This window comes from Hypomesus nipponensis, chromosome 2 (genome assembly GCF_054491055.1).
Source record: "Hypomesus nipponensis isolate SF chromosome 2, ASM5449105v1, whole genome shotgun sequence".
Lineage (NCBI taxonomy): Eukaryota > Metazoa > Chordata > Actinopteri > Osmeriformes > Osmeridae > Hypomesus > Hypomesus nipponensis.
The window spans coordinates 22,549,688-22,574,491 of NC_140362.1; the positions used below are offsets into that span (position 1 = coordinate 22,549,688).

The window sequence follows — 24,804 nt, forward strand, 5'->3', positions numbered from 1 at the left end:
ATATGTTGATGCTTCACTGTGTGTGTGTGTGTGTGTGTGTGTGTGTGTGTGTGTGTGTAGATTTCTCTGGATACAGGTTACTGGACTGCTATAAACCACCTCTTCGTGTGGGGGTCTCTGGGGGTCTATCTCACCATCATGTTTGCCATGCACAGTCAGGCTCTCTTCACCATGTTCCCCAGTCAGTTCCACTTTGTAGGTAAGGGTCTCTCTCACGCACACACTTGCAGTCATGCATCTCTATAGTAACATAACGTCTGTGTGTGTGTGCTTGCAGGCAGTGCCCAGAGCACGTTGGTCCAGCCGGTGGTATGGTTGACTATCGCCTTGGCAACGGTGATCTGTATAGTTCCAGTCCTGGCGTTCCGCTTCCTCAAACTGGACCTGAAACCTCAGCTGTCGGACACAGTGAGTGGCTCTCTGGACCATGTGCAACTGGACCTGTGTGTGTGTGTGTGTGTGTGTGTGTGTGCGCTATGCTGCCTTGTGTGTAGGTACTGTTTGAGAATCCTACAAATCAAATTTTTCAGTCAGTGTCATTAGTGAAGAACTGATCCTCTCTCCCCCTTTTCTCACCCCATTCCTCCTCCCCCTCCTCCCCCTCCTCCCCCTCCTCCCCTCCAGGTGCGCTACACCCAGCTAGTCCGTCAGAAGAAGCGTAAGCCTGCATGTCGGGGTGTGGGCGGAGTCGGTAGTGGGCTGGGCAGCGTCAGCGAGGGCCGTCTGGGAGCGAGGGGCGGGTCTAGGAGGTCTGGCTACGCCTTTGCTCACCAGGAGGGCTTCGGGGAGCTCATCACCTCGGGGAGGAACATGAGGCTGTCGTCTCTGGGGCTGGCCAGCTTCGCCTCGCGCCACAGCAGCAGCTGGATCGACACGCTGCGGAAGAAGAAGCACACGCCCCCTAGCCAGGGCAGCCCCGCCCCCAGCCAGGCCAGCCCCGCCCCCAGTCATGCCCCCAGCCACGCCTCCGCCCCGCCTCTCTCCAACTCCTCCTCGCTCGTGGGGGGGTCCCATGACACGCCCCCAGAGGAAGGAGCACACGCGCTCCCTGTGGGCCACACTGCTGCTAGCCCCCAGCCTCATACTCCTCCAGCCCCAGCCTCAGACCCAGCCTCAGACCCAGACCAGGCCAGCTTTGCCCCCATGTCAGTGAGGGCTCCTGGGGGAGACTCCACTGGGGGCTGGTCTCTTGTTCAGGTGAGACAGTCTTCTGTACCACTTCACAGAACTCTCTTTAGGGTTCCCTTTCTCTTCCATGTACAGCTGCAGTATCCCCACCTCTCATTCCACCTCCCTCCCTCTCTCTCCCCCTCCCTCTCTCCCTCCACCTCTCTCTCCCCCTCTCTCCCCCTCTCTCCCCCTCTCTCCCTCCCTCCCTCTCTCTCCCCCTCCCTCTCTCCCTCCACCTCTCTCCCCCTCCCTCTCTCCCCCTCCCTCTCTCCCCCTCCCTCTCTCCCCCTCCCTCTCTCCCCCTCCCTCCCTCCCTCCCCCTCCCTCCCTCTCTCCCCCTCCCTCTCTCCCCCTCCCTCTCTCCCCCTCCCTCCCCCTCCCCCTCCCTCTCTCCCCCTCCCTCCCCCTCCCCCTCCCTCTCTCCCCCTCCCTCCCCCTCCCCCTCCCTCTCTCCACCTCTCTCCCCCTCTCTCCCCCTCTCTCCACCTCCCTCCCCCTCTCTCCACCTCTCTCCCCCTCTCTCCCCCTCTCTCCCCCTCCCCCTCTCTCCCCCTCCCTCTCTCCCTCTCCCCTCTCTCCCCTCTCTCCCCCTCCTTCACCCTTTAACTCTGGCCTGTCCTCTGGTCAACAGGAGGCTCTTCTGGGCTGGAGGGGCGTCGCCGCTCGCATCAGTGGAGCCAGCGGCCCCGGCCCGCCCCCCGTTACCAAGGAAACCAGCCATGTCGTGTGACACAGGGAGGGACAGAAGAGATGAAGGGAGGGAAGACTGGGAGATCACAAATTCAAGAGAACTTTAGCTTGGAAATGTTTTCGGAATGGTCACCAAGTATTGCCAATAACTGAAGTGTCGGAACACCCAGGTGGAAGTCACACACTGCTGATGCTCCCAGCCTGAGACACACTGTGAAACACTGTGGCCTGGGGCTTCATGAAACACAACCAGACAACCGACAACCACTTCTGTGTCTCAACCGAAACCACAAAAAAACTAAAGAACAAGATGCTTTAGCCTTGCAAATCTACCATCAGCTGATTCACTGAGCAACTCTAGCCAACATGCATTATGACCTGTTTGAACAGACATGTTTATCAACCTGCTGGAGGAGAGGCCCTGGCATGGCAGGAGAGCTCTGACCCTTCACATCCCAACAAGAGGGAGTGCTTTCTCTGTCCAACTCATGAAAAACACCTCAAATACAATTATTGGGTAAAACTTCGCTCCAAATCAGATACTATGTAAAACATATTTGATTGTATAAAGTTGAGCACAGAGGAAACATCATATGCTTAAAAACAAGATTCCTTCAGTAGCAAGGGTGAGAGCCAACAGGTGACAAGGAAGACAGAGAATCGACCAATGAAAGCATCAGCCTTGACACTATAAGAGCTGTAGTTGTCTTAAAATTATATCTTTAAAGTCACTGCTTTCACTGAAGTTCTCAGTGAGAACGTTGTTTTAACTTAAAGGAACACAGAAAGCCTTCTCTCTCTCTCCTCCTGTCCTGGCCTTCCTCATCCTGCTGCTCCTCTTCTGCACCATATTGGTGGATGATTCGCTTCTACACTGAATTCTTGTAAGAAACTTGACTCCTTGCTTGGCCTGTACTTCCCACCATGACTGTTTCACAGGTCGTTGGTACGTTTGATTCGTGTCACCCAGCCTCCCACAGACTCACTGGATCTCAGCTCTAGGGGTCCTTCTAACCCAGTGACCCTGGGGGAGGGAACCAGAGTGTGGCCACACTCGACCCTCTCTCCTCCCACGCTGGGCCTGCAGAGAAGAAGAGGAAGAGGTGCCCTGGCATCAAGCTGCATCAAGCTGCATCAAGCTGCAGGAGAAAAAGCCTTAATACTGTCAGATCAGTGCTGATGTTAGGCATGGTGGTTGCAGGGAGTTGTGTCTGCAGTGCCAGGGTGTGTTGTCTCCCCTGGCCTCCACACACCTCCACACCGGCCTCTACCTGGCCTCCACACAGCTGCTCTGAGATCAGCGTCTGATTAACAAAAACATTTGTGGAATTTTTTTTGCAAAATGTTTGTGCTGTCGATCTGTGTCCTCTTGACAGGGTGGAGATGTAGGAGGTGATTACAGGTGGAGGGAAAAATGTTGGACGGTGGTCAATAAATATCATAACCGCCCTCTCTCTGGGAGGAGACTACTCTGGCTGTGGGTTTTATTCCGCTCTAGAAACAGAAATAAGAGCATTTTCTGACGAGACACGAGGATGAAACAGTACATGTCCCCCCACGCAGGCCCTGGCTTTGTGTCGTGTTTGTGCTCGTGTCCTTATGACATATCGACATACATTGATAAATATGTCTCAAGTCTTTCTCCGTCTGAAGAGGAAACAAAGTGTTGACATTTTTCACTGAACCCTATAGTGTAAGCTACGTTTATAAAAATAAACAAAAAATAACTATTAGGAAGTTAATATAGAAGACTAACAGGGAAGAGGCTAGTTTTTATATAATGTATATCTGAGTTACGAGTTACCTTGTTCTAAAATCCAGAATGCACGAACATTCAAGGGCCCAGAAGGTTTAAACTTGCCCGCAGAAACCTGGAGGCTGGATGAAGTCCGAACAGACGTTTTTTTTTTACCAAAGCCAAATTATCTACTGCGCATTCTGGCTCGTGCCTCGGAGAAAAAACTACTGGTGCCTGCGGAGTTTGGGCAAGAGGAAGACATGTTTCGCAATAACGGACTTTAAATATTACAGGGACAGGGAAATGTCCGTCTCTTGTGTTCCTATAGCTACTGTTTGTACAACTTAGTTAAACTAATTTTCGCTACTGAGATATGTGAATCTACTCGCCTTCTGGAAATTACTATTATAACTGTTTATTTTCTTAATTTAGATTTGTTTCGATGGTTCGCCTAATGGGAAATTTAGTTTGAGCGAGACAGTTTTCGGACAAGTAAGAACATGTGGGTGGTCAGGCTGTGTCTGAGCGCGCTGTTCTACCCTGTCTTCAGCTATCACGAGCCCTGTCCCCGAACAGGTAAGAGATTTAGTTATCAGGTGACGCAAATCAAAACATGCATTTACTATTGCCACATTTGCTCCTCTTTATTTAACTATTTATAATTACATTGGATTATTGTGTCGGGTTCCACTCAATTAGTTCAAGTAAAAAGTATTATTTAACATAAAAACAACAAACATGGTTTGTTTTGTCAGTAGCCTGTCATTTCTTCAAAAACAGAGAACTGATACACTAATACATTTAACTAATTAACTAATATTGAGCCAGAGTTGCCAAGGTCTCAGATTGTTTTGTTTAAAACTCACGGACGGTCAAAAGGTCAAAGGAATTATTTGTTCAACGATCTGCAGACATGCATTAGTTGTTGGTTGTTACGCTAACCTAAAGCCACAATCTACACTTGTCAGAACAGTGTGGGGACAGGGAGTCTGAGCTATAGGAAGTTAGAGATGGAGAGAGCAGAAAGGGTCAAAGAGGGGGAATCCCACATGTGTTGAAAGAGGAAGAAAGAAATGATTTAGTAATTAGTTCAGCAAGTCATCCTCCTCTTGATCTCTGCCATTCAGTCAACCGGGACCAAAACACACGACAGAAACCCCCGAGGATGCACACGTTAACCACCCTCTCTTCCTCCCTCTCTTCTTCCCTCCCTCTCTCAACTGCTCCCCGCTTGACTGCTCTTGTGTTCTCTGTCTTCCCCCAGAGGGCCCTCCTGGTGTGCTGGTTGTAGCCCCGGGCGGGGAGCTGCTTCTGGGCTGTGGTGGCTGGGCAAAGGTGGACGGGGTGGAGGTAACCATCCTCAGAGCACAGAGGGCTGCCTCTGTCCACTCCACAACAGACAAAACCGCTGGTAGACACACCTCGGTCATCGAAACAGCCTCCAACTTTGCAACTAGAGCAGAGAGTGTTGCCCCTACCGAGCAAACTGTTGTCACTGAAAAACACCCTTCTTTTAAAGGGGCTTCCAGCCCAGGCCTTAGTGCCACAGCCGACAGAAATGTCTCTGTTCAGGTCGGAGTGAGGAGACTGAACCCAGAGAAGCATGCGGCTGTTGCTGAACAGTCCACTATCTCCTCTGTGGCAACAGTCCAAGCTGAGCGTGAACTGAAAACAGCACAGACAACAGAGGAGGAGTATATAGGTCCAGAAATAAACAGCCACGCTGTGAGCCATCTTGGATACACACATTCTACCAGCGACAACATCCCTCCATCTGGGGCAGCGCCGTGGCCAACCAGGGCAGGCGGAGTGGGAGGGGTTAACTCCGAGGGAGGGGATGTGGAGGGGGGGGGGATGACTATGAGGAGGGGGGAGGAGGGGGGAGGGTGGCGAGGGGGCTGGTGGGACGGCCTCAGTGGAAACTTAACGGCAAGGTGCTGAGAGAGAGAGAGGAGCGGAGGGAGAGGGGAGGGATGGTGTCGAAAGGGACATCTCTGAGCCTGACCTCTGTGAGTGTCCGAGACGCAGGGAACTACAGCTGCCATCGCAGGAACTACACTGTGTCTTCCTTCAGGGTGGTAGTAGCAGGTGAGGAGGAGGAGGACTCAACACTTTGGTCTGTTTAACGTGCCCAAGGACAAACACCTCGCACACTGTATCTGTCAGGATTCATGTTAGGGACAGTATGTGACTCTGCCCCTGGCCCCCTGTTACTTATACAACTAACACTGTTTTCTTATCGCATGACCTCCTTCTCATTTCCTGCAAACATCCCCCGGTCCCCTCTTCTTTGTCTCCTTCTCTTTTCTCAGTTCCTCCTGAGAAGCCATCTTTGTCATGCTACAAGAGATCACCCGGCAGCAAGATCCGTTGTGATTGGAGGGCCCAGCAGCCAGTCATGGCACAGCCTCAGTGCCATCTCTTTGTCAGTAAGAGGTGAGGGCTCCCTCACTGCCCTCCAGTGCCTCAGGGCAGAGTGTTGCCGCTGGACCGGGCAGCACCAGTCCTTCAGGCTTGTTATGTCAAAGATTTCAATGTTCAACATTGTGACAAGTTGTTTATGTAACCCTAACCATGACCTTGTCTCTTAATTTCTGTCTCTCTCTCTCCCCCCCTTTCTCTCTCTTCCCCCTCTCTCCCTCCCTCTCTCCCTCCCTCTCTCTCTCTCTCTCTCTCTCTCTCTCTCCCTCTCTCCCTCTCTCTCTCTCTCTCTCCCTCCCTCCCTCCCTCCCTCCCTCCCTCCCTCCCTCCCTCCCTCTCTATCTCTCAGTTTGTCTAGCTCGTTCTCCCGTGTGAGCTGCTCCTACTCAGCAGTGCTGAGGCGCTGCTGGTGTGCCCTGGCCCATAAGGAGGATGAGCTGAGAGTTCTGCACCGCGTCTTCCTGTGTGTCAGCAATGCTGCAGGCTCCTCCTCCAGCCCACAGATCCACTTCATCCCCCTTGACATACGTAAGCGCCAGAGGGTGTCTCTGTGTGTGTGTCTCTGTGTGTGTGTCTCTGTGTGTGTGTGTGTCTCTGTGTCTGTAAATGCGTGAAGTGCCACAGGCCGTGTATGGCATGATGTTATACTACAGTATGTGAGTTGCTGTAGTGTCCAAGGCAGCTAAAGCCCCCCCCCCCGTGTGTCAGTGAGGCCAGACCCCCCATCAGGGCTGCTGGTGCTGCCTGTGGAGGGTCAGAGGACCAGCCTGAGGGTCACCTGGACATACCCTCGCACCTGGAAGGAGAGAGACCGCTACTACATGCTCCAGTATCGCCTCACCTACCGCCCTCTAGCTCTGGCAAAAACGGTGTGTGTGTGTGTGTGTGAGGGTGTGTGTGTGTGTGTGAGGGTGTATGTATGTGTATGTGTGGGTGGGTGTGTGTGTGTGTGTGTGTGTGAGGGTGTATGTATGTGTATGTGTGGGTGTGTGTGTGTGTGTGTGTGTGTGTGTGTGTGTGTGAGGGTGTATGTATGTGTGTGTGTGTGTGTGTGTGTGTGTGAGGGTGTATGTATGTGTATGTGTGTGAGGGTGTATGTATGTGTGTGTGTGTGTGTGTGTGTGTGAGGGTGTATGTATGTGTATGTGTGGGTGGGTGTGTGTGTGTGTGTGTGTGTGTGAGGGGGGTGTATTTACCTGGGTGTTATTTATGGTCCAATAGTCCAGTTTTCGTGTGTTCACCAACCTGACTATCACCGAGTCCAAGCTTAGTCTGGGTGATAACACCAACTGGTTGACCCTGTTTTGTGTCCAGACTGAAGTGTTGACAGAAGCCCACTCGTACATGATAACAGATGCGATGCCTGGGGTGGAGTATGTCATCCAGCTGGCCACTAAAGAAGAGTTTGATGGCATCTGGAGTGACTGGAGCTCTCCTGTGCATGGAATCACCTGGGAACGTATGCTCACACACACACACACACAGGCACACACACAGACACACACACACCCCCCGCCTCTCCTGAGCGCAGGAGCCCAGGGAGGTCACCAACCCTTCCTGCACACACACAAAGGTAACCATGACGAGGGATCAGTGTTCCTTCCTGTGTGTGAGTGTGTGTGTGTGTGTTTGTGAGAGTGTGAGAGGGAGTGCACTCGAGAGGTCGAATCAAATATCCAAACAGACACGTGTACATTAGCACACACCACCATGACTGTAACACACATCTACTGTTTAATAAACTGAAATACATGTGTTCCCACAGCGCCTGGACCCACTGTTGTGAGTGGTGTTGCTACAACTAAGGTAAGAGACACACACATACGCTCACTCACGCACACACACTGTGTTTGCACACCTTCAGTCTGACTCTCTCTCTGTCTCTCTCGGTCTCTCTCTGTCTCTGTCTCTCTGTCTCTCTCTCTCATACAGTGTGATTATTTCGTCCTGTGCGGTGAAGGTTCGGGCATAACAGACGAGGAGCTCCCCAGAGGTAGGGCATGGTCGTGGGGTCGTAGTGGTTGTGGTGTTATGGACACGTGGGGTTTGTCAGATCATGTCTGAAATTCCCTGGATCTGTCTTCTGGGGCTTTCACAGGGAAGCATAGCTGTTATAATACCAAGGTTTCATTATGAAACTTAAAACAGGAAGTACAGAGGGACACACACATAGACAGGCACGCACACATGAACGTGCATTTTTGTTGTTGTGTTCAGCTCTGGTGCAAGAACACCTCTCTCTTTGTCTTCTCTTACTCTCTCTCCTGCTCTCAGACCCTGAGCCTGCCGGCGTGGAGCACGATGGGGGGCCTCACCTCCTGTGGGTGGTTGGGTGTTGTGTTGTACTGTGTGTCACTCTCCTCATCGCCTACCTGTTGAGGTAAACCTTGCATTGCCTACCCTACTTATACAGCTGTGTACATCCAAACATGATGACTGATATCCCTGCTGCTGTTCACATCCCAGGAGAAACTAAAAACATGGTAGTTCATTCCCCAGTCTCACTGCCTCGTGTCTCCCTCTCTCAGACACAAGGAGAGGTTCGTCTCCAAGTTTGTGAGCCTTAGCAACAACAAGCCCCGCCTCCCTGACTCCGCCCCCTCCACATCAGCTCCAGCAGCCCAGGAAGTGCACGCTCTGCTGAACTCTGACCCCCCGACTCACAAAGAACCCCTCCCACAGGAAGTGGAAGTAAAGGAAGGATCGGAGGAAGAGGAGGAGGTAGTGGAGAGTGGGAGAGAGGCCTTTCACTTCAACAACACCAGCTACTTCCTGGTCCAGACGGACCAATCCTGAGCCTTCCTGGTCCAGACGGACCAATCCTGGGCCTTCCTGGATCTCAGGCCTCCTCTGCTGGCAGCAATCACAAGCTACGTGATAGCTCCAACCAGGTCCATTCAAGAGTCTCTATTTCCCCTCTAAGGGAAGTCAGGAAATGAATGGGAAAAAAATGTTTCTCATTGTTCTTTGCACAATTAATAGGAAAGAAAGACTGAGAGAAGATGTTTCCAAGAGTATTGTCTTATATTTTTTATTTTGAATTTTGAGCGGAGTAGTAGGATATGTTTCAACCTGATGTGTGTTCGCTATATTGAACCTTTCTTTCTCTCTGCACACACACACACACACACGCACACGAAGAAAATATCCACATTTTGGGCATTATGAACTCTGAACTGTTAATATTGGCATGTGTTTTGTAAATAACTATACTGCAATAAAAGAAAAATCGTTTTTTATGAGTGTGTCAAGAGTTTCATAAATGCCATGTAGGGTTTTTCTTTCAGAAGGATTTAGTCCAAAATAGTCCGAGACGGAATATCTTTCAAAGTGAAGGTGGCTTGACGGTTTATTCAGCGATGCAGCATGTGATACAGGAACACTAAAAGCAAGGTTCACACAAGACACAACCCATTATATAGCCTGATCTCCAGCAGTATTTCACAATATGTTTCTTTCCACATTTGGCCAAGGTCAATCACTCCTCAATAAAGCCAACATGCCCACAACATTATCTCTAATGTCCGCTCCAAACCCCTCTCAGTCCCCTGCCCTCCTCAGACGCTAGTTCACCCCTCCTCCCCCTCGCATCACCCTAAATGAGACCTCCATATGTGTCTCCTCACTTATCTGGCTCGATCAGCTTGACCTGCCACCCTTGGTCCTTACTCCTTCCCATGGGTGAACATAGATCCCAGAATCTGAGGTAACCCAAACACAAGGCCTTCAACTCTGAGTGTTCCCAGCTGTTCACCCCTGGCCACTTCTCTCTTCACTGTCCTAGGGAGCCATGTTTTCTAACTCCTGAACACACAACAGCCTCACTTGAGATACGCACACACATACTCACAAACTGACAACTTTCCCTGGCCCCCCTTTCTCTGCTTTGGCAAGACCCCTGTTCCCACATTCCTTGATAGAAACTAGTTTGGGACATAGCCCTAGGCCTTTCTTCCTCACCACTGCGTACCTCACATGCCTGCCTACCTGTCCTATAATCAATAAACCACGACACCAGTCTCACATGCACACCACTGAAAACATTAAATAAATAAAACGGACTAGTTGGTGTGTCTTTGCTGCCACCGTGTGGTTACACAGTGAACAACGTGGAGGCTGTTGTCATAGTAATCATGGACAGGTTGTTTTGTCAACAACAGGTGGCTTTTCCTTCCGTTATTGTCCACGTTGGTGTAATTGGATCAACTGTGTATTAAATAACACATACGCAAATATGGCAGGAAAAAGTGGACCAGAAGAACTGGATATAGGCGCTTTGAGCGCTGAGCAACAGGAGACACTTAGACGATATAAGGTACAATAAATAATGGTTTAGCTGGTAGCTACAGTACAGTGCTAGTAGTCGCTAGGCTATCACTAGCAATGATTAATTTACTGATACTAGTACAATACAATAAAACTAAAATCACATCAGCGAGCTAACCTTCAATTATCTCTTTGTAGATAAAAACGAGAATTGACAATGAAAAATATTTAAGAGCGCATCCCGAAGTCGAGTTGTTGATGAGCGACTTCCTAAGGTTTGAAAAAAACAGCGTACACGCTGTAATACGTATTACTGTGCGTCCCGTTGCTGTGCATTCATGTCTGAGTCAGTGATGTATAGAACTGCTGTACTTCTGTTCTGACAGAGATGTGTTCCTCAAAAGACCAGTCGACATACGTGAGTTCGCGGCAGGTAGGCTAGGTTTTTGTGAAACAAACACACGCACACGCACACACACACACGCACGCACACACACACACACACACACACACACACGTGTACACATTCGTGTATTGAATATAACTTGCTTTATGTCTTTAAGGTCACTTCACAAACCCAAACCTGGCAACGAAGATCACTTCCCATCTACATGGCTTTACTGAAACAGACTAATTTACAGAAAGCTTCTTCATACCATTTTTTTTAAAGCTCTGATAAGCAGTCTGATGCAAGAGCTTGATTCAGTTATTAAATGAAATACTGTAGTCTATTCAGTCTAATAAGTCTATTCAGTCTAATAAGTCTATTCAGTCTAATAAGTCTATTCAGTCTAATACCATGGACACCATGGATGGCACCCAAGGCGTATGGCCATCTTTGATCTTTGTGTTGTTGTCTCTGTGTAGTATTTATGATGGATTGAATGTGTTTTAATACCTGGCTACAAATACATTTCCCCTAGTGGAATAAATACAATTGACTTGACTTGATCTACAAAATGGATAATTATTTGTTCATGGATTGTCTTTGTAAAGTGTGAATTGTGTGGATTACATTTTCTATATAAAGTTGATCTTGATTCATTGTTAAATGTCTTTATTCTGTGATGCATTCTAGCAGGGCTTATCTTACAAAGATTTAAATGGTTACTATGTGACAGTATGTGTAAACTAGGTTGGGGGGTAACGTGGTGTAAAGGTTGGGAGGTCGTGCTGGACAGACGTTAACAAGACTTTTGGGACCTTGAGTGACCCGCCCTATCACAGAGTGACCCGCCCTATCACAGAGTGACCCGCCCTATCACAGAGTGACCCGCCCTATCACAGAGCGAGCTGAAAAAATATTATGATGGTGGAAGCTTTATGAAACAAAAACAGATTCAAACTGTCTGTAGAACTTTATTGATCCCAAGAAGAAAGACACCATTACAGCAGAATGTTCAGTATAAATATCAGTCAGCAAATATATAATATCAGCAAATATCAGTATGTCAACATGTCAATATGATTGTACTATAATTTGATCTGAATAAGCCTTTCTGTAAATAGATTATTCAGCATAGCGTGACAAGATTCATTCCCTCACACAATGTCCTAAGCTTGTCTGACTCACAAACACACACACAAACACACACACACACACACACACACTTTCAAGCATTGTACCTGTTCTGACACACTTGAAACCTCCCAGGGCGCATTTGAATGTGTGAGAGAGGAGGGACAGATCACTGTTCCAGGTTTGGTGCTTACCTTTACACACAGCACACAGCACGACACTCCGCACACAAGAAGGACAACCTGCTCAGGTGAGTACCACTGGCTTCACCTTCAGAATGTCATACTCGGGCTTCCATCATCGTTATTTCTTCTCTTGAATTTGAGATTTGTCATTATAAGCGAGTGGTATTTTGTCCTTTGTAAATGAAATGCTCGGCCATCAAATACAGTTATACAGAGCGGGACAGTAAAAATGTTAAAACGTTCAAATGGTTGAAGTGATCAATAGAATTATGTTGTTAGTGTAGCATTGTGAATTTTTTAAATGTAAAATAGATACACTTAGACATAGTTATGTTTTTTTCTTTTATTGCCAGTATATAGTAATTAATTATTGGAATGTTTGTTGACTGATTACAATGTTGACATTTACTCATTTACAAAACAACAGATTGTTAAAGCCTATAATGTCTACTTTGGTACTTGTTCAGTTGATTCTAATAAACTGATAAATAATCAACAAGAGTAAAATAAATAAATAGTAATTGTTACAGCATGGAGAAGAGCAGGGTTGCCGTTTCACTACAAATGATTCCTCCTGTAGTGTCTTGTGCTCACTACATCCATGGGTTTGAATCCCCCCTCGGCCCAAGGAAGTAAAGCACCTTCCTGCAGTATGTACATTGTGTCAAAGGTTCAAATCCCTGTACAGCTTTTATAAGTTGCTTTGGATAAATGTGTCTGCTGAATGAGTGCATTTGATATAAACCCAAGGGAAAGCTATACTCAGGAATCGCACTTGTGGCTCATGTCAATACATGAAGAAGAGATGTCGTTTCACAGCAGCATGAAGAAGGAGGCAGATTCAGTCATCTGATGACGGTGGCAAAATCTATCTGAGAGGACTGAAAAACAGAGATCATGTAACATGTTGTTCAGTCTCCTTCTTACCCCACAAGGGCCTGTCCATAGGGTAGGTAACCCAGGAGGCAACTGTGCAGGTATAACAAGCCTCAGAGGAGGAAGTGTTTAAACTTGAATGTCACTGAGGCATTTGCATGGAGACAAGAACCATGCCGACCAGTGACGGACCAGGCTGAGGAGAAAAAATGACGACACATTCTGTTGACAAACAATTTACATTTAGTCATTTAGCAGACGCTCTTATCCAGAGTGAGTTACAGTAAGTACAGGGACATTCCCCCAAGGCAAGATAGGGGGAAGTGCCCAAGGACACAACGTCATTTTCGCACAGCCAGGAATAGAACCAGCAACCTCCTGATTGGAAGCCCGATTCCCTAACCGCTTAGCCATCTGACCCCCATTTAAAGTTAACTTCCTCATCTGTAAAAAAAAAAAAAAAAAATTAAAGTTAACTTCCTCATTTGTTTACAAAAAAAGTTCCTAGAATTCTGAAGACCATTGATCTTCATTCAGAAAGCAGAACTAGAATGCTTCCTGTTGTCATGTCGTCCTCTCACCTGTCTCCCAGCCAGACTGCTGCTCTGATCTGTCGGATCCAACATGGACACCCTGGGAGGAACAGTGACCTCCTTCCTCTTCCTCCTTCTGGCCCTGGTGCCCTCTGGTGAGTAAGCAGCCCTCTTCTCACGCCATGACAGAGCTCCTCCCCAGTCTGTCCACATGCTGTGTTCCTTGTGCTTACAAACACGGTGACATGTCTGGCAGTAGTGCTCCAGTGGCAGATAGTGCTCCAGTGGCAGATAGTGCTCCAGTGGCAGATAGTGCTCCAGTGGCAGTAGTGCTCCAGTGGCAGATAGTGCTCCAGTGGCAGATAGTGCTCCAGTGGCAGATAGTGCTCCAGTGGCAGATAGTGCTCCAGTGGCAGATAGTGCTCCAGTGGCAGTAGTGCTCCAGTGGCAGATAGTGCTCCAGTGGCAGTAGTGCTCCAGTGGCAGATAGTGCTCCAGTGGCAGATAGTGCTCCAGTGGCAGATAGTGCTCCAGTGGCAGATAGTGCTCCAGTGGCAGTAGTGCTCCAGTGGCAGATAGTGCTCCAGTGGCAGATAGTGCTCCAGTGGCAGATAGTGCTCCAGTGGCAGATAGTGCTCCAGTGGCAGATAGTGCTCCAGTACAATGTACAGTGTTTCACTCTGCCATGCCATTCCAGTGGTTATGGTACCGCCCTCGATGCCGCCCCCTGGCCCGGCCACGCCCCCTGGCCCGGCCACGCCCCCTGGCCCGGCCACGCCCCCTGGCTTCCCAGCCACACCCCCTGGCTTCAGAGACGAGGCCAAGAATCTGGTAACACACCATCACCAGCACACATCACCAGCATATATATATACATATTCACATTTATAGTCAGTAATAATGTGATTTCTCTATTCTACCAGATGATGCAATGCCTGGGAATGGGTAAGAACACACGTTAGTGTGCATGTCTGTGTGTGTTGCCAACAGTTGCTTTAGACCAAGTGCTGCAGATGAGTGTAGAGTTTGGTCTGTTTCAGGGTACCAAGTGCCCCCGCTGGTGATGATGTACAACGTCTCCAGTCCCAAGTGAGTCTGTGTGTGTCTCTTAGCATGAAGGGGTTTTCCAGTTCCAGTCAATCTCTCGATTCAACAAAAATGTCTTTATGAAATTGTAACCAGAAATGAAATATAATGCGACCCTTTACTTGCGACTAACTGCACCTCCTCTCCCGCTCCTCCTTCCTGCTCAGTGCCACTGGGGGCCCAGCGGGGGGCAACATGTCTGGTCTCAGTTCACTTCCCATCTTCCTCTCCCTCCTGTCCTCCCTTCCCCCACCAGACTCTGGTCGGCTGCATATCCAGCCAAACAAAACCATGGAATACCCAGACCAGCAATGGGTATACACACACACACTCACTCACTCACTCACTCTCTCACACACACACACACACACACACACACACATACTATTAAAAAGCTTGTAGGAACACTCAGACTAATTTACATAAAGAAAAAACAACAGCATTAAAGCATGAGGTACATCAACAATTATGTATTTGCATATTGGTGTGCCTCATGTATGGAAATGAGTTCAGTAGCACTCCAGCTAAGGAATATGTGATATGTTTTTACTGAGGCGGGACTGATAGCAGAGCCAGGCCTGGTGTGGGTAGGGGAGGCTGGTAGCAGAGCCAGGCCTGGTGTGGGTAGGTGAGGCTGGTAGCAGAGCCAGGCCTGGTGTGGGTAGGGGAGGCTGGTAGCAGAGCCAGGCCTGGTGTGGGTAGGGGAGGCTGGTAGCAGAGCCAGGCCTGGTGTGGGTAGGTGAGGCTGGTAGCAGAGCCAGGCCTGGTGTGGGTAGGTGAGGCTGGTAGCAGAACCAAGCCTGGGGATTCTGGATAGACGACAGGGAGAAGCAGAGACGACTGGATGGACGACAGGGAGAAGTAGAGAGGGGGCAGGGTGGGAGGGTGACGATAACATGCTAGCACAAGGACCAGAGGAACGCCAGAGACTTCATGCAGAACTCGTAATTGAAAAAAGGGGCTTTGAGGTTCGGTCGCATTCCTCCGTGCTTGAACTGGGCTGATGTTGACAAGATGTATGAGTTGATTGGAGTGAAGGAGGAGTCTTGGTGCGCTATCTTCCTCCAGAACTTCAGTTACAGTAATGTAACTCCATTATGTATGGTTTGCAAATACACCTGAAAATATCTATAATGATTTTCTCCATAACCTCTTCTCTTTGTCTCTGATTCTGTTTATCTCTACTTCTCTCTCTCCCTCTCTCTCTCTGTAGAACATGACAGAGAAGATGTGGAATTGCTCCAGTCTTCCAGGTCTGATAAAGCTCATGAAGAACTCCTCGGTCAGTGCCAGCCTGCCTCTCAATCACAAGCTTCTTCCACTACCTCATCCATTGACTGTGACCTAGTCTGATGCTCCAGCAGAATGCTGTTTTCCTGTAACCCCTCCCCCCTCCTCTTCCTCAGGACGGCCCTCTGTAACCCCTCCCCCCTCCTGTTCCTCAGGACGGCCCTCTGTAACCCCCCTCCTCTTCCTCAGGACGGCCCTCTGTAACCCCTCCCCCCTCCCCTTCCTCAGGACGGCCCTCTGTAACCCCTCCCCTCTCCTGTTCCTCAGGACGGCCCTCTGTAACCCCTCCCCTCTCCTGTTCCTCAGGACGGCCCTCTGTGTTTCTTCCGGGCGCTCGTCGCCCCCCTCTCCTGGACGGCTCTGACGATGGATGGTGGAAGCCACCTGGACCCAGAGGACTATGGGAGTCTGGTGTGGGCAGCTTGGCCCTTCCTCCAGAACATGGCACCTCTTCAGATGGGCCTGCCCAGCACCATACAGCGACCACACCTCCAAGTCATGTGAGTTTGTGTGTGAGTTAGTGAGTGAGTGAGTGCATGTGATCACACACATTTAGGTGTATTTTGGGTGAGTATGAAGAAGGCATGCTGATGACTGCGACATCCCTTCACATGCACACCTACACACACACATGCCATGTGATGCCAGACGGCTGTGCTGGTTTCAGGATGAAGATGATGCGAGACGTCTTTGGCTCTCTGTCGGAGGGGCAGCAGGACCAGGTGAAGGAGTGGGTGAGGGAGCAGATCGGACTCAACGACTTCAACTGCAGCATGGCTGAGGGGTCACAGAAACCAGACCAGGGCAAGCCTAAGACACCTGGTGAGATGCTCAACAAACATTGTGTGTGTGTGTGTGTGTGAGAGAGTGTGTGTGTGAGTGTGTGTGTGTGTGTGTGTGACTGAGAGTGAGTGAGTGAGTGACGAGCTCTTCCCTCTGACTCTGCAGTGAGATTCTCTCCTCCTCGCTGCTCTAAGGAGCTGCAGTGGCTGAGGATAGAACCCTTGAAGATGATGGGTCCCTTCCTCACTCGCCTGTCTGTGGACGATATCAAAACCATCCCCAAAGACCAGGTCTGTGTGTGTTTCTGTGTGTGTACGTGCGAGAGTGGCTGTGTGTGTGTGGTGGCTGTATGTATGTATTACATAAGAGTTGTATCAAAGAGCTAGATTGTTTCACCAGTCTCTCCTCCCTTCTCTTCCTCATCCTCTTCCTAGATCTGCAACTTCTTAACGACCCCAGATTTTAGCTCCTCCTTCAGGGGTGTGGCCAGGATGAACTCCGGTCTTGGCAGGAAGTTTCTGGAGATGGTCAAAGACTGTCCCCAGGAAGCGTTTATACAGAATGTGGACAGGTGAGTGCGCGTGCGCCCATGCGTGTGTATGCAAACCAAATAGGGAGTGATTGTAGGATTTGCATTGATCTGTATTTTTTCCATGGCCTTGTTCAGGCTTGGCTCACTGGCATGTTTCTATGGCGACGCCCCGACCCTGAACTCCTCCCTCAGTAGAAAACTTCTGTCTCAGCTGAGCAACTGCAGCAACTCTGATGTCAAAGAGGTGACCTCCTTCTCCTGTCTGCCCCCTCTCCTGCCTCGTGTAGTTCAGGGTCAACAGAGTAACTGTTCAAAGTTCACACAGGAACACTGTAATGTCACACACAAACGCGTTGATGTCACACACAAACACGGTGATGTCACACACAAACACGGTGATGTCACACACAAACACGGTGATGTCACACACAAACACAGTGTTTCTCCTGCTTCATCTTCTCCTCTGACCCTGTGCCTCTGACCCTGTGCCTCTGACCCTGTGCCTCTGCTCTCAGCTGAAGAAACGCTTGGTGGCCGTGGTGATGATGACCTCCCCGTCTCCTGTGGGGTCCCTGCTGAGCGAGCTGGGCCCGGGGGTGACAGCCCTGCCCTCCTCCTTCCTGGCCCAGTTCTCCATCTCAAGCCTCCAGGACACCCTGGCCTCCCTGGGCCCCAAGGCCAAATGGAGCGTGAGCCAGGCCAAGGCCCTGGCCAGTAAGCTGCTGCAGGGGAAGGAGGTGAGCTAACAGGGCTAGGATGTGCGGTGAGCTAACAGGGCTAGCATGTGAGGTGAGCTAACAGGCCTAGCATGTGCGGTGAGCTAACAGGGCTAGCATGTGCGGTGAGCTAACAGGGCTAGCATGTGCGGCGAGGTAACAGGGCTAGGATGTGCGGTCAGCTAACAGGGCTAGCATGTGCGGTGAGCTAACAGGGCTAGGATGTGCGGTCAGCTAACAAGGCTAGCATGTGAGGTGAGCTAACAGGGCTAGCATGTGCGGCGAGGTAACAGGGCTAGCATGTGCGGTGAGCTAACAGGGCTAGCATGTGCAGACCTGGAAGACAGTGCAGACAAGTCTCTCTGTGTGCGCATGCTATTGCTAAATTACCTTTAGTGTCTCCTGCGTTTGCGTTTGGTTGGTTAATCTCTCTTGTTTGCTCTCTCTGTCTCTCATAGTCGGTGACCAATCAGGAGCTGGTGTCTCTTGGGTCGGCGGTGAGAGGCGTGGCCTCAAAGCTGCTCAGGAAGGTCAAAGCCCAAGGGCTTCTGGGTAGCGAGGGCCTACAGAGCATGAGCCAGAGCATGACCAAGCTACAGAAGACCGCACTTCTGGAGGGGGTGAGGAGGGGGGAGGGAGGGGGTGAGGGGAGCGGGAGGGGGGGGGGAAGGGGTGAGGGGAGAGGTAGGGGGGGGGGGAGGGAGGGAGAGGGAGGGCGGGAGGGGGGGGGGAGAGAGAGAGGGAGGGAGGGGTGTGGGGAAAGATTAGGAAAGTAGGTGTGAAGGGGAAGAGGGAGGACAGGATGGGAACGTAAAGTCTGGGTTGGGAGACAAAAAAGAAAGAAAGGTTTTCAAGCAATAGGTACACAGGTACACAGGTACACAGGTACACAGGTACACAGGTACACAGGTACACAGGTTTAGTGGACATTCCTATCCCATCACTCTGGCCCAGCCTGTAAACACAGCCCCTCTCTGTGCAGCCAGCCTGTAAACACAGCCCCTCTCTGTGCAGCCAGCCTGTAAACACAGCCCCTCTCTGTGCAGCCAGCCTGTAAACACAGCCCCTCTCTGTGCAGCCAGCCTGTAAACACAGCCCCTCTCTGTGCAGCCAGCCTGTAAACACAGCCCCTCTCTGTGCAGCCAGCCTGTAAACACAGCCCCTCTCTGTGCAGCCAGCCTGTAAACACAGCCCCTCTCTGTGCAGCTTCGTAAAGATACTAACGCCTCGGAGCTGGTGCGGAAAGTCCCCGCGGCCCTGCTCTCCAGCCTGTCCCTGAGCACCCTGGACCAGGCCAACCTCACCTCCTTCGACCAGCTGGATGGCAAGACCTGGACACGAGCACAGGTGACCCAGACGCCCGACACTGACCTCCACACACACACATATCAGTTCTGGAGAGGAGTGGACTCTGGAGGTTCATTCCTGTTTGTTCCTTGAATACAGGCAGCGTTCCTGGTCAAGAAAATCATGGGAAAGACCATTAAACCTGCAGCTATGAGGTAAGAACTGATGTCCCTGTCCTTGTTGTCCTGGCTGATGACAGTATTCTGCAGCCGGGGGAGTAATGATGTGGTAAATGACCTTCACAGGAAGCTGGGCTGGGCCATGCAGGGCGTGGCTTGTGACATGATTAACCAAACGACGGACAGTGATGCTGTGGACATGGCCCTGGCACTGACATATAATCCCCAGCTGCTCACCAGAGCTCAGGTACACACACACACACACACACACACACACACACACGCAGACACACCCTCACAGCCTTCCTGGTGACTGTGTCTCTCTCTCGTGTCCCAGGTGTGCTGCGCTGCTCGCAGGCTGTTTGGCAGCCTGGAGAAAGTTCGAGCAGGCTACTTCAGAAACCTGACAGAGGACGAGCTCAACCACATCCCCACAATCCTGCTGCTGCACCTACAGTAAGGAGACATGGACTCACACACTGTACTCACACACACACACACTGTACTCACACACACTGTACTCACACACTGTACTCACACACACACACTGTACTTGACCACAAACTGTTGTTTGTGCGTCTTCCCTCGTCCAGGGCTCCGGTGATTGAGGGCCTCCCTGCCTCGGTGTGCTCTGCCTTCCTGGTAAAGATGAGCCAGGCCAACCTGAGCTCAGTGCCCCTCAGGTCCCCCTCCCGTCAGGCTCTCACCAGCAGGGCTATCAGCTGCCTCCTCAGCGTACGGAACACTGCCTCCACCCTGCCTCCACCCTGCCTCCACCCTGCCTCCACACTGCCTCCAGGCCTCCGGGTCAGGTGCAGCCAGCACGTCTGCTCAGGAGGGAACATAACCTGTGTATGTGTGTGTGTGTGCGTGTGGTGTGGTGTGTGTGTGTGTAGGGTCGGAACATGTCGGAGCTCAGCAGTGATGAGGTTCTGAGTCTGGGCTCTCTGCTGTGTGAGGTCCCCCCCTTTCAGCTGGCCCTCCTCAGCCCAAGCACACTCAACTCCTCCCTGGCAGCACTGGCCTCCTGCTCGCACATCCCTCCTCTCCACAGGACGGCCCTACTGCAGCTGCTTAACCGCACCTATGGGTGAGACACCTCATGATGAAGACTAACCCTAACCCCAAACCCAACACTAACCCTACACCTAACCCCAAACCCAACACTAACCCTACACCTAACCCCAAACCTAACACTAACCCTACACCTAACCCCAAACCCAACACTAATCTAACCCTCTCCTGCTCCAGTGATACAAGGTCCCTGATATGAACAGTATCAGAAATGAGAAAGGAAACAATGTGTTTGTTCATTTCAACAGGGACCCATCCAATTGGTCCGCCGATAGCACAGTCGCCCTGGCTCCTCTTCTCCTATTGGATGATTCCACCATCCGTTCACTACGCTACAGAGTAAGGGGCTCCACGTGGCCTGGAACATGTCCAGCTGTTTGTGTTAGTGTTCAACCCTCCTCACAGCCCTCACCATCTCCCTCACACCTCTCCTCTGACATGTCCCCAGTCGTGGCTGAAGGCGACTCTCTCAGACCTGATGGACAGCATGGCTGCCCAGCAGGGGCCCCCCGGCCCCTCAGAGTACAGCAGTGCCCTGGACCTCTCCACCCTGCGATGGAAACTGTTCTCTCTCTGCACGGCCCCAGCCACACCGGCTCGCAGGAGGAGAGCAGGTGACACACTAAATAAATAAGACTGAACTTGGGGAATTACACACATTTCTCAGATTCTCTCTCATTTATGCCCTCTCTCTCTCGTTCTCTCCTCGTTCCCTCTCTGTGTAGCTTCTCCCCCGGAAGTCCTGGTTCCCCTTAAGGCTCAGATTGAGGACTTGGGCATGGCTAACGTCTACTGGACCCCTGACCAGCTGTCTGCCATGTCCAATGACACTTTCATCAATACCGCAGACACGCTTGGGGCCGTCACAACCTACAGTAGCGATCAGCTGAGTGTGCTGCGGCAGAAAGTCATCGAGGTACTCAGAAAGACCTACTCATGTTAATGACAACAAGCAGAACACAAGTCACCTTTGAGAATACTGCTGCTGTCATTCTCATGTGGTTAAACCTGAAATAGGTGACTGACTGTTCAGATGACTGTTCAGATGACTGTGAGCGCTGGACAGATGCCTGTGCTCCTTCTCCGTGTGCGTCTGCAGGCGTGGGGTCCTGTTGCTAGTCTGAATGAGAGCCAGGTGGTCTACCTGGCCTGCATCTGCCAGGGGTTCAACCTCACCGAGCTGTCCAGCCTCCCCATCTCCTCCCTGGACACCCTGGAGGCCCTGGCCCCCTGCTCCTGGACCCAGACACAGGTAGGGACAGACGCACCCGGGAAGTGCCAGATGGGGATGATTATGCTGAGGTAAACAATGATGATGACGACAACGATGAGGATGCTGCTGATTCCTGCGGTCCCCTACAGAGGGAGACGGTGTGGAAGGGTTATCTCGGGCGCTGTGGCATGACGGTGGGACAGCTGACAGCAGTGGAGATCGTGGGACTGAATCAGTTTGTCTGTGGGCTCAGTACTAACGAGACGACTCAGATCAACGCTGACGTTTTCAGGTCAGGAATCCTGTGTGTGTGCATGGCTGTTTGTAAGTGTTTGATGTTGTGAGTGTGGAGTGTCAGGTGTTGTGTTCATGACGACATCTCCGTGTCCCAGGGAGGCTGTGGGGCCCCTGGGGACCCTGCAGTGCCCCCTGGTGGTGACAGAGAAGCTGAAGGAGAGAGCAGTGGCTCTGTTTGGAGCGCCCAGCAGCTGGAGTCAGGCTCAGATCAACACTCTGGGCAACATCATCGGTCAGAGTCACATCTATCCCAGAACTTGACTTTGTCTGAACCAACATCACACAAAAGCCAGGGTTAAATGAGTCCTTTCTAAAAACGTATTTGTCATTTCTAATGATCTCTTTCTCCCACCTTCTCCAGCTGGTCTGACTTCAGCTGAGCTGAATTCTCTGACTTCCTCTGTTCTTCCATTCCTCTCCCGATCCGGCATCACTCTCATCCCCCCTGACCGGCTGGCTGTGAGTGGACCTCTCTCTCTCTCTCTCTCTCTCTTCCCCTGGCCCTCTTCCCCCCCTCTCTCTCTCTCTCTCTCTCTCTCTCTCTCTCTCTCTCTCTCTCCCCTGGCCCTCTTCCCCCCCTCTCTCTCTCTCTCTCTCTCTCTCTCCCCTGGCCCTCTTCCCCCTCTCTCTCTCTCTCTCTCTCTCTCTCTCTCTCTCTCTCTCTTCCCCTGGCCCTCTTCCCCCCCCCCTCTCTCTCTCTCTCTCTCTCTCTCTCTCTCTCCCCTGGCCCTCTTCCCCCCCCCTCTCTCTCTCTCTCTCTCTCTCTCTCTCTCTCTCTCTCTCTCTCTCCCCTGGCCCTCTTCCCCCCCCTCTCTGTCTCTCTCTCTCTCTCTCTCTCTCTCTTCCCCTGGCCCTCTTCCCCCCCCTCTCTCTCTCTCTCTCTCTCTCTCTCTCTCTCTCTCTCTCCCTGGCCCTCTTCCCCCCCCTCTCTCTCTCTCTCTCTCTCTCTCTCCCCTGGCCCTCTTCCCCCCCCCCTCTCTCTCTCTCTCTCTCTCTCTCTCTCTCTCTCTCTCTCTCCCCTGGCCCTCTTCCCCCCCCCCTCTCTCTCTCTCTCTCTCTCTTCCCCTGGCCCTCTTCCCCCCCCTCTCTCTCTCTCTCTCTTCCCCTGGCCCTCTTCCCCCCCCCTCTCTCTCTCTCTTCCCCCTCTCTCTCTCTCTCTCTCTCTCTCTCTCTCTCTCTCTCTCTCTCCCCCCCCCTCTCTCTCTCTCTCTCTCTCTCTCTCTCTCTTTGGAGTAGCACCTTTTCATGGGACTGGAAATAATAATTCTGTAATAAAAAAAGGCTGATAGAAGAATGGACATAATGATGATCAAACAGTCAGTGAAGGATAAAACGAATAATTACAAATACTGTATGCAACAGTCAAATGATGGGGTTAATAGTTCAGAAGAGTTATATGAGGATTTAGAGACAGATACAAAATAACACTTTTACCCCCCCAAAATTTTGACCAATTCCTTAAATAACCTCAGACGTTTACCACAAACCTGCCTCCTCTCTGCCCTCCTCTCCCCTCTCTGTCTCCCCTCCTCTCCCCTCTCTGTCTCCCCTCCTCTCCCCTCTCTGTCTCCCCTCCTCTCCCCTCTCTGTCTCCCCTCCTCTCCCCTCTCTGTCTCCCCTCCTCTCCCCTCTCTGTCTCCCCTCTCTGTCTCCCCTCCTCTCCCCTCTCTGTCTCCCCTCCTCTCCCCTCTCTGTCTCCCCTCCTCTCCCCTCTCTGTCTCCCCTCTCTGTCTCCCCTCCTCTCCCCTCTCTGTCTCCCCTCCTCTCCCCTCTCTGTCTCCCCTCCTCTCCCCTCTCTGTCTCCTCTCCTCTCCCCTCTCTGTCTCCCCTCCTCTCCCCTCTCTGTCTCCCCTCCTCTCCCCTCTCTGTCTCCCCTCCTCTCCCCTCTCTGTCTCCCCTCCTCTCCCCTCTCTGTCTCCCCTCCTCTCCCCTCTCTGTCTCCCCTCTCTGTCTCCCCTCCTCTCCCCTCTCTGTCTCCCCTCCTCTCCCCTCTCTGTCTCCCCTCCTCTCCCCTCTTTGTCTCCCCTCCTCTCCCCTCTCTGTCTCCCCTCCTCTCCCCTCTCTGTCTCCCCTCCTCTCCCCTCTCTGTCTCCCCTCCTCTGTCTCCCCTCCTCTCCCCTCTCTGTCTCCCCTCCTCTCCCCTCTCTGTCTCCCCTCCTCTCCTCCACAGGCCCTCCCAAGCAGCCAGCTGGAGGCCCTGGGTCCCGACAACGCCGCCATGGTAACCGAAGCTCAGCGAGCGATGCTGGGAGTTGAACAGAAGGCTGCCCTTGACACCGCCCTGGGCCTTCCTGCCCCGCGTGCCATCTCAACAACCCCAAACCCCCCCGTCAACCTGCCCCAGCAGTCAGGTGAGGCAGAGGCAGCCTCTGGTCCAGGATGTGTCAGGTCAAACCCAGGAAGAAGGATGTCATGTTGTTTCTCTGTGCTGCAGGAGCGTCTACGCTGGGAACCCTGGGATTTGGAGTCTACCTGCAGCCGTGCCTCATCGTCCTCCTGCTGCTGCTGCTGTAGAGCTAACAGCACAGGAGCGGTCCTATGGAGCCCTCTCCTCCTCCTGCTGCTGCTGTAGAGCTAACAGCACAGGAGCGGTCCTATGGAGCCCTCTCCTCCTGCTGCTGCTGCTGTAGAGCTAACAGCACAGGAGCGGTCCTATGAAGCCCTCTTCTCCTGCTGCCCTGTACTCACTACTCAGCCTAGTACCTTGAAAAGAGAAGTCTTATGCTTCATCTACCTGCAACATCTTTCTCATGCTTTACTGTGACCTGAGGGTACAGTATGTATACATTATGTTTATCAATATACACGATAGAAATGTCTTTCTAGAGAATTTGAGGACCATACTTAATGATGTTAGTCTGAAAGAAATAACTGTAACCTCTATGATAATAAAGAATATATTTATTGAATACGAGCCAAAGAAAATCGAATTAAACACTAAATGACTAG

At 51.3% G+C, this 24,804-nt stretch overlaps 4 protein-coding genes across 7 annotated transcripts in view; all 4 read left to right on the plus strand.

Annotated features, from left to right (window-relative positions):
• atp8b2 (ATPase phospholipid transporting 8B2) overlaps nt 1-3,329 on the plus strand; it is a 28,271-nt gene extending 24,942 nt beyond the window's left edge. Inside the window, exons 27-30 of the mRNA XM_084669009.1 lie at nt 61-199; nt 278-408; nt 625-1,197; nt 1,802-3,329. Of these exons, the coding sequence (XP_084525135.1) occupies nt 61-199; nt 278-408; nt 625-1,197; nt 1,802-1,900 (942 nt within the window). The 3' untranslated portion in view covers nt 1,901-3,329. The remainder of the gene's footprint in view (nt 1-60; nt 200-277; nt 409-624; nt 1,198-1,801) is intronic.
• Nucleotides 3,330-3,859: 530 nt separating this feature from the next.
• Nucleotides 3,860-9,258, plus strand: il6r (interleukin 6 receptor). Of its 4 annotated transcripts, none has more exons than XM_084669013.1 (9): nt 3,860-4,174; nt 5,911-6,034; nt 6,369-6,547; nt 6,728-6,888; nt 7,334-7,592; nt 7,785-7,825; nt 7,952-8,012; nt 8,294-8,399; nt 8,548-9,258. In XM_084669013.1, exons 1-9 carry the CDS (start codon nt 4,099-4,101, stop codon nt 8,813-8,815), a joined length of 1,275 nt encoding a protein of 424 aa, XP_084525139.1. In that variant the 5' UTR covers nt 3,860-4,098; the 3' UTR covers nt 8,816-9,258. The 4 variants fall into 4 exon arrangements, with proteins under 4 accessions (XP_084525139.1, XP_084525138.1, XP_084525140.1 ...); XM_084669012.1 differs by lacking the exon at nt 3,860-4,174 and adding an exon at nt 5,524-5,686; XM_084669011.1 differs by lacking the exon at nt 3,860-4,174 and adding an exon at nt 5,539-5,686 and having other exon boundaries at nt 7,334-7,478.
• An 882-nt stretch (nt 9,259-10,140) lies between these two features.
• riiad1 (regulatory subunit of type II PKA R-subunit domain containing 1) lies at nt 10,141-11,337 on the plus strand. Its single transcript, XM_084671426.1, has 4 exons — nt 10,141-10,334; nt 10,484-10,560; nt 10,672-10,718; nt 10,849-11,337. The coding sequence occupies exons 1-4, from the start codon at nt 10,254-10,256 to the stop codon at nt 10,917-10,919; spliced, it is 276 nt and encodes a 91-aa protein (XP_084527552.1). The 5' UTR covers nt 10,141-10,253; the 3' UTR covers nt 10,920-11,337.
• Nucleotides 11,338-13,489: 2,152 nt separating this feature from the next.
• On the plus strand, nt 13,490-24,800 carry otoa (otoancorin). The gene is made up of 26 exons (XM_084669182.1): nt 13,490-13,553; nt 14,439-14,487; nt 14,652-14,799; nt 15,698-15,766; nt 16,081-16,274; nt 16,442-16,596; nt 16,723-16,847; nt 16,992-17,128; nt 17,225-17,333; nt 17,605-17,826; nt 18,264-18,425; nt 19,012-19,152; nt 19,252-19,307; nt 19,398-19,518; nt 19,609-19,727; nt 19,865-20,006; nt 20,168-20,361; nt 20,594-20,684; nt 20,794-20,959; nt 21,071-21,261; nt 21,445-21,597; nt 21,708-21,850; nt 21,951-22,087; nt 22,217-22,314; nt 24,026-24,206; nt 24,290-24,800. The coding sequence occupies exons 1-26, from the start codon at nt 13,490-13,492 to the stop codon at nt 24,367-24,369; spliced, it is 3,447 nt and encodes a 1,148-aa protein (XP_084525308.1). The 3' UTR covers nt 24,370-24,800.
• The last annotated feature ends 4 nt before the right edge of the window (nt 24,801-24,804 follow it).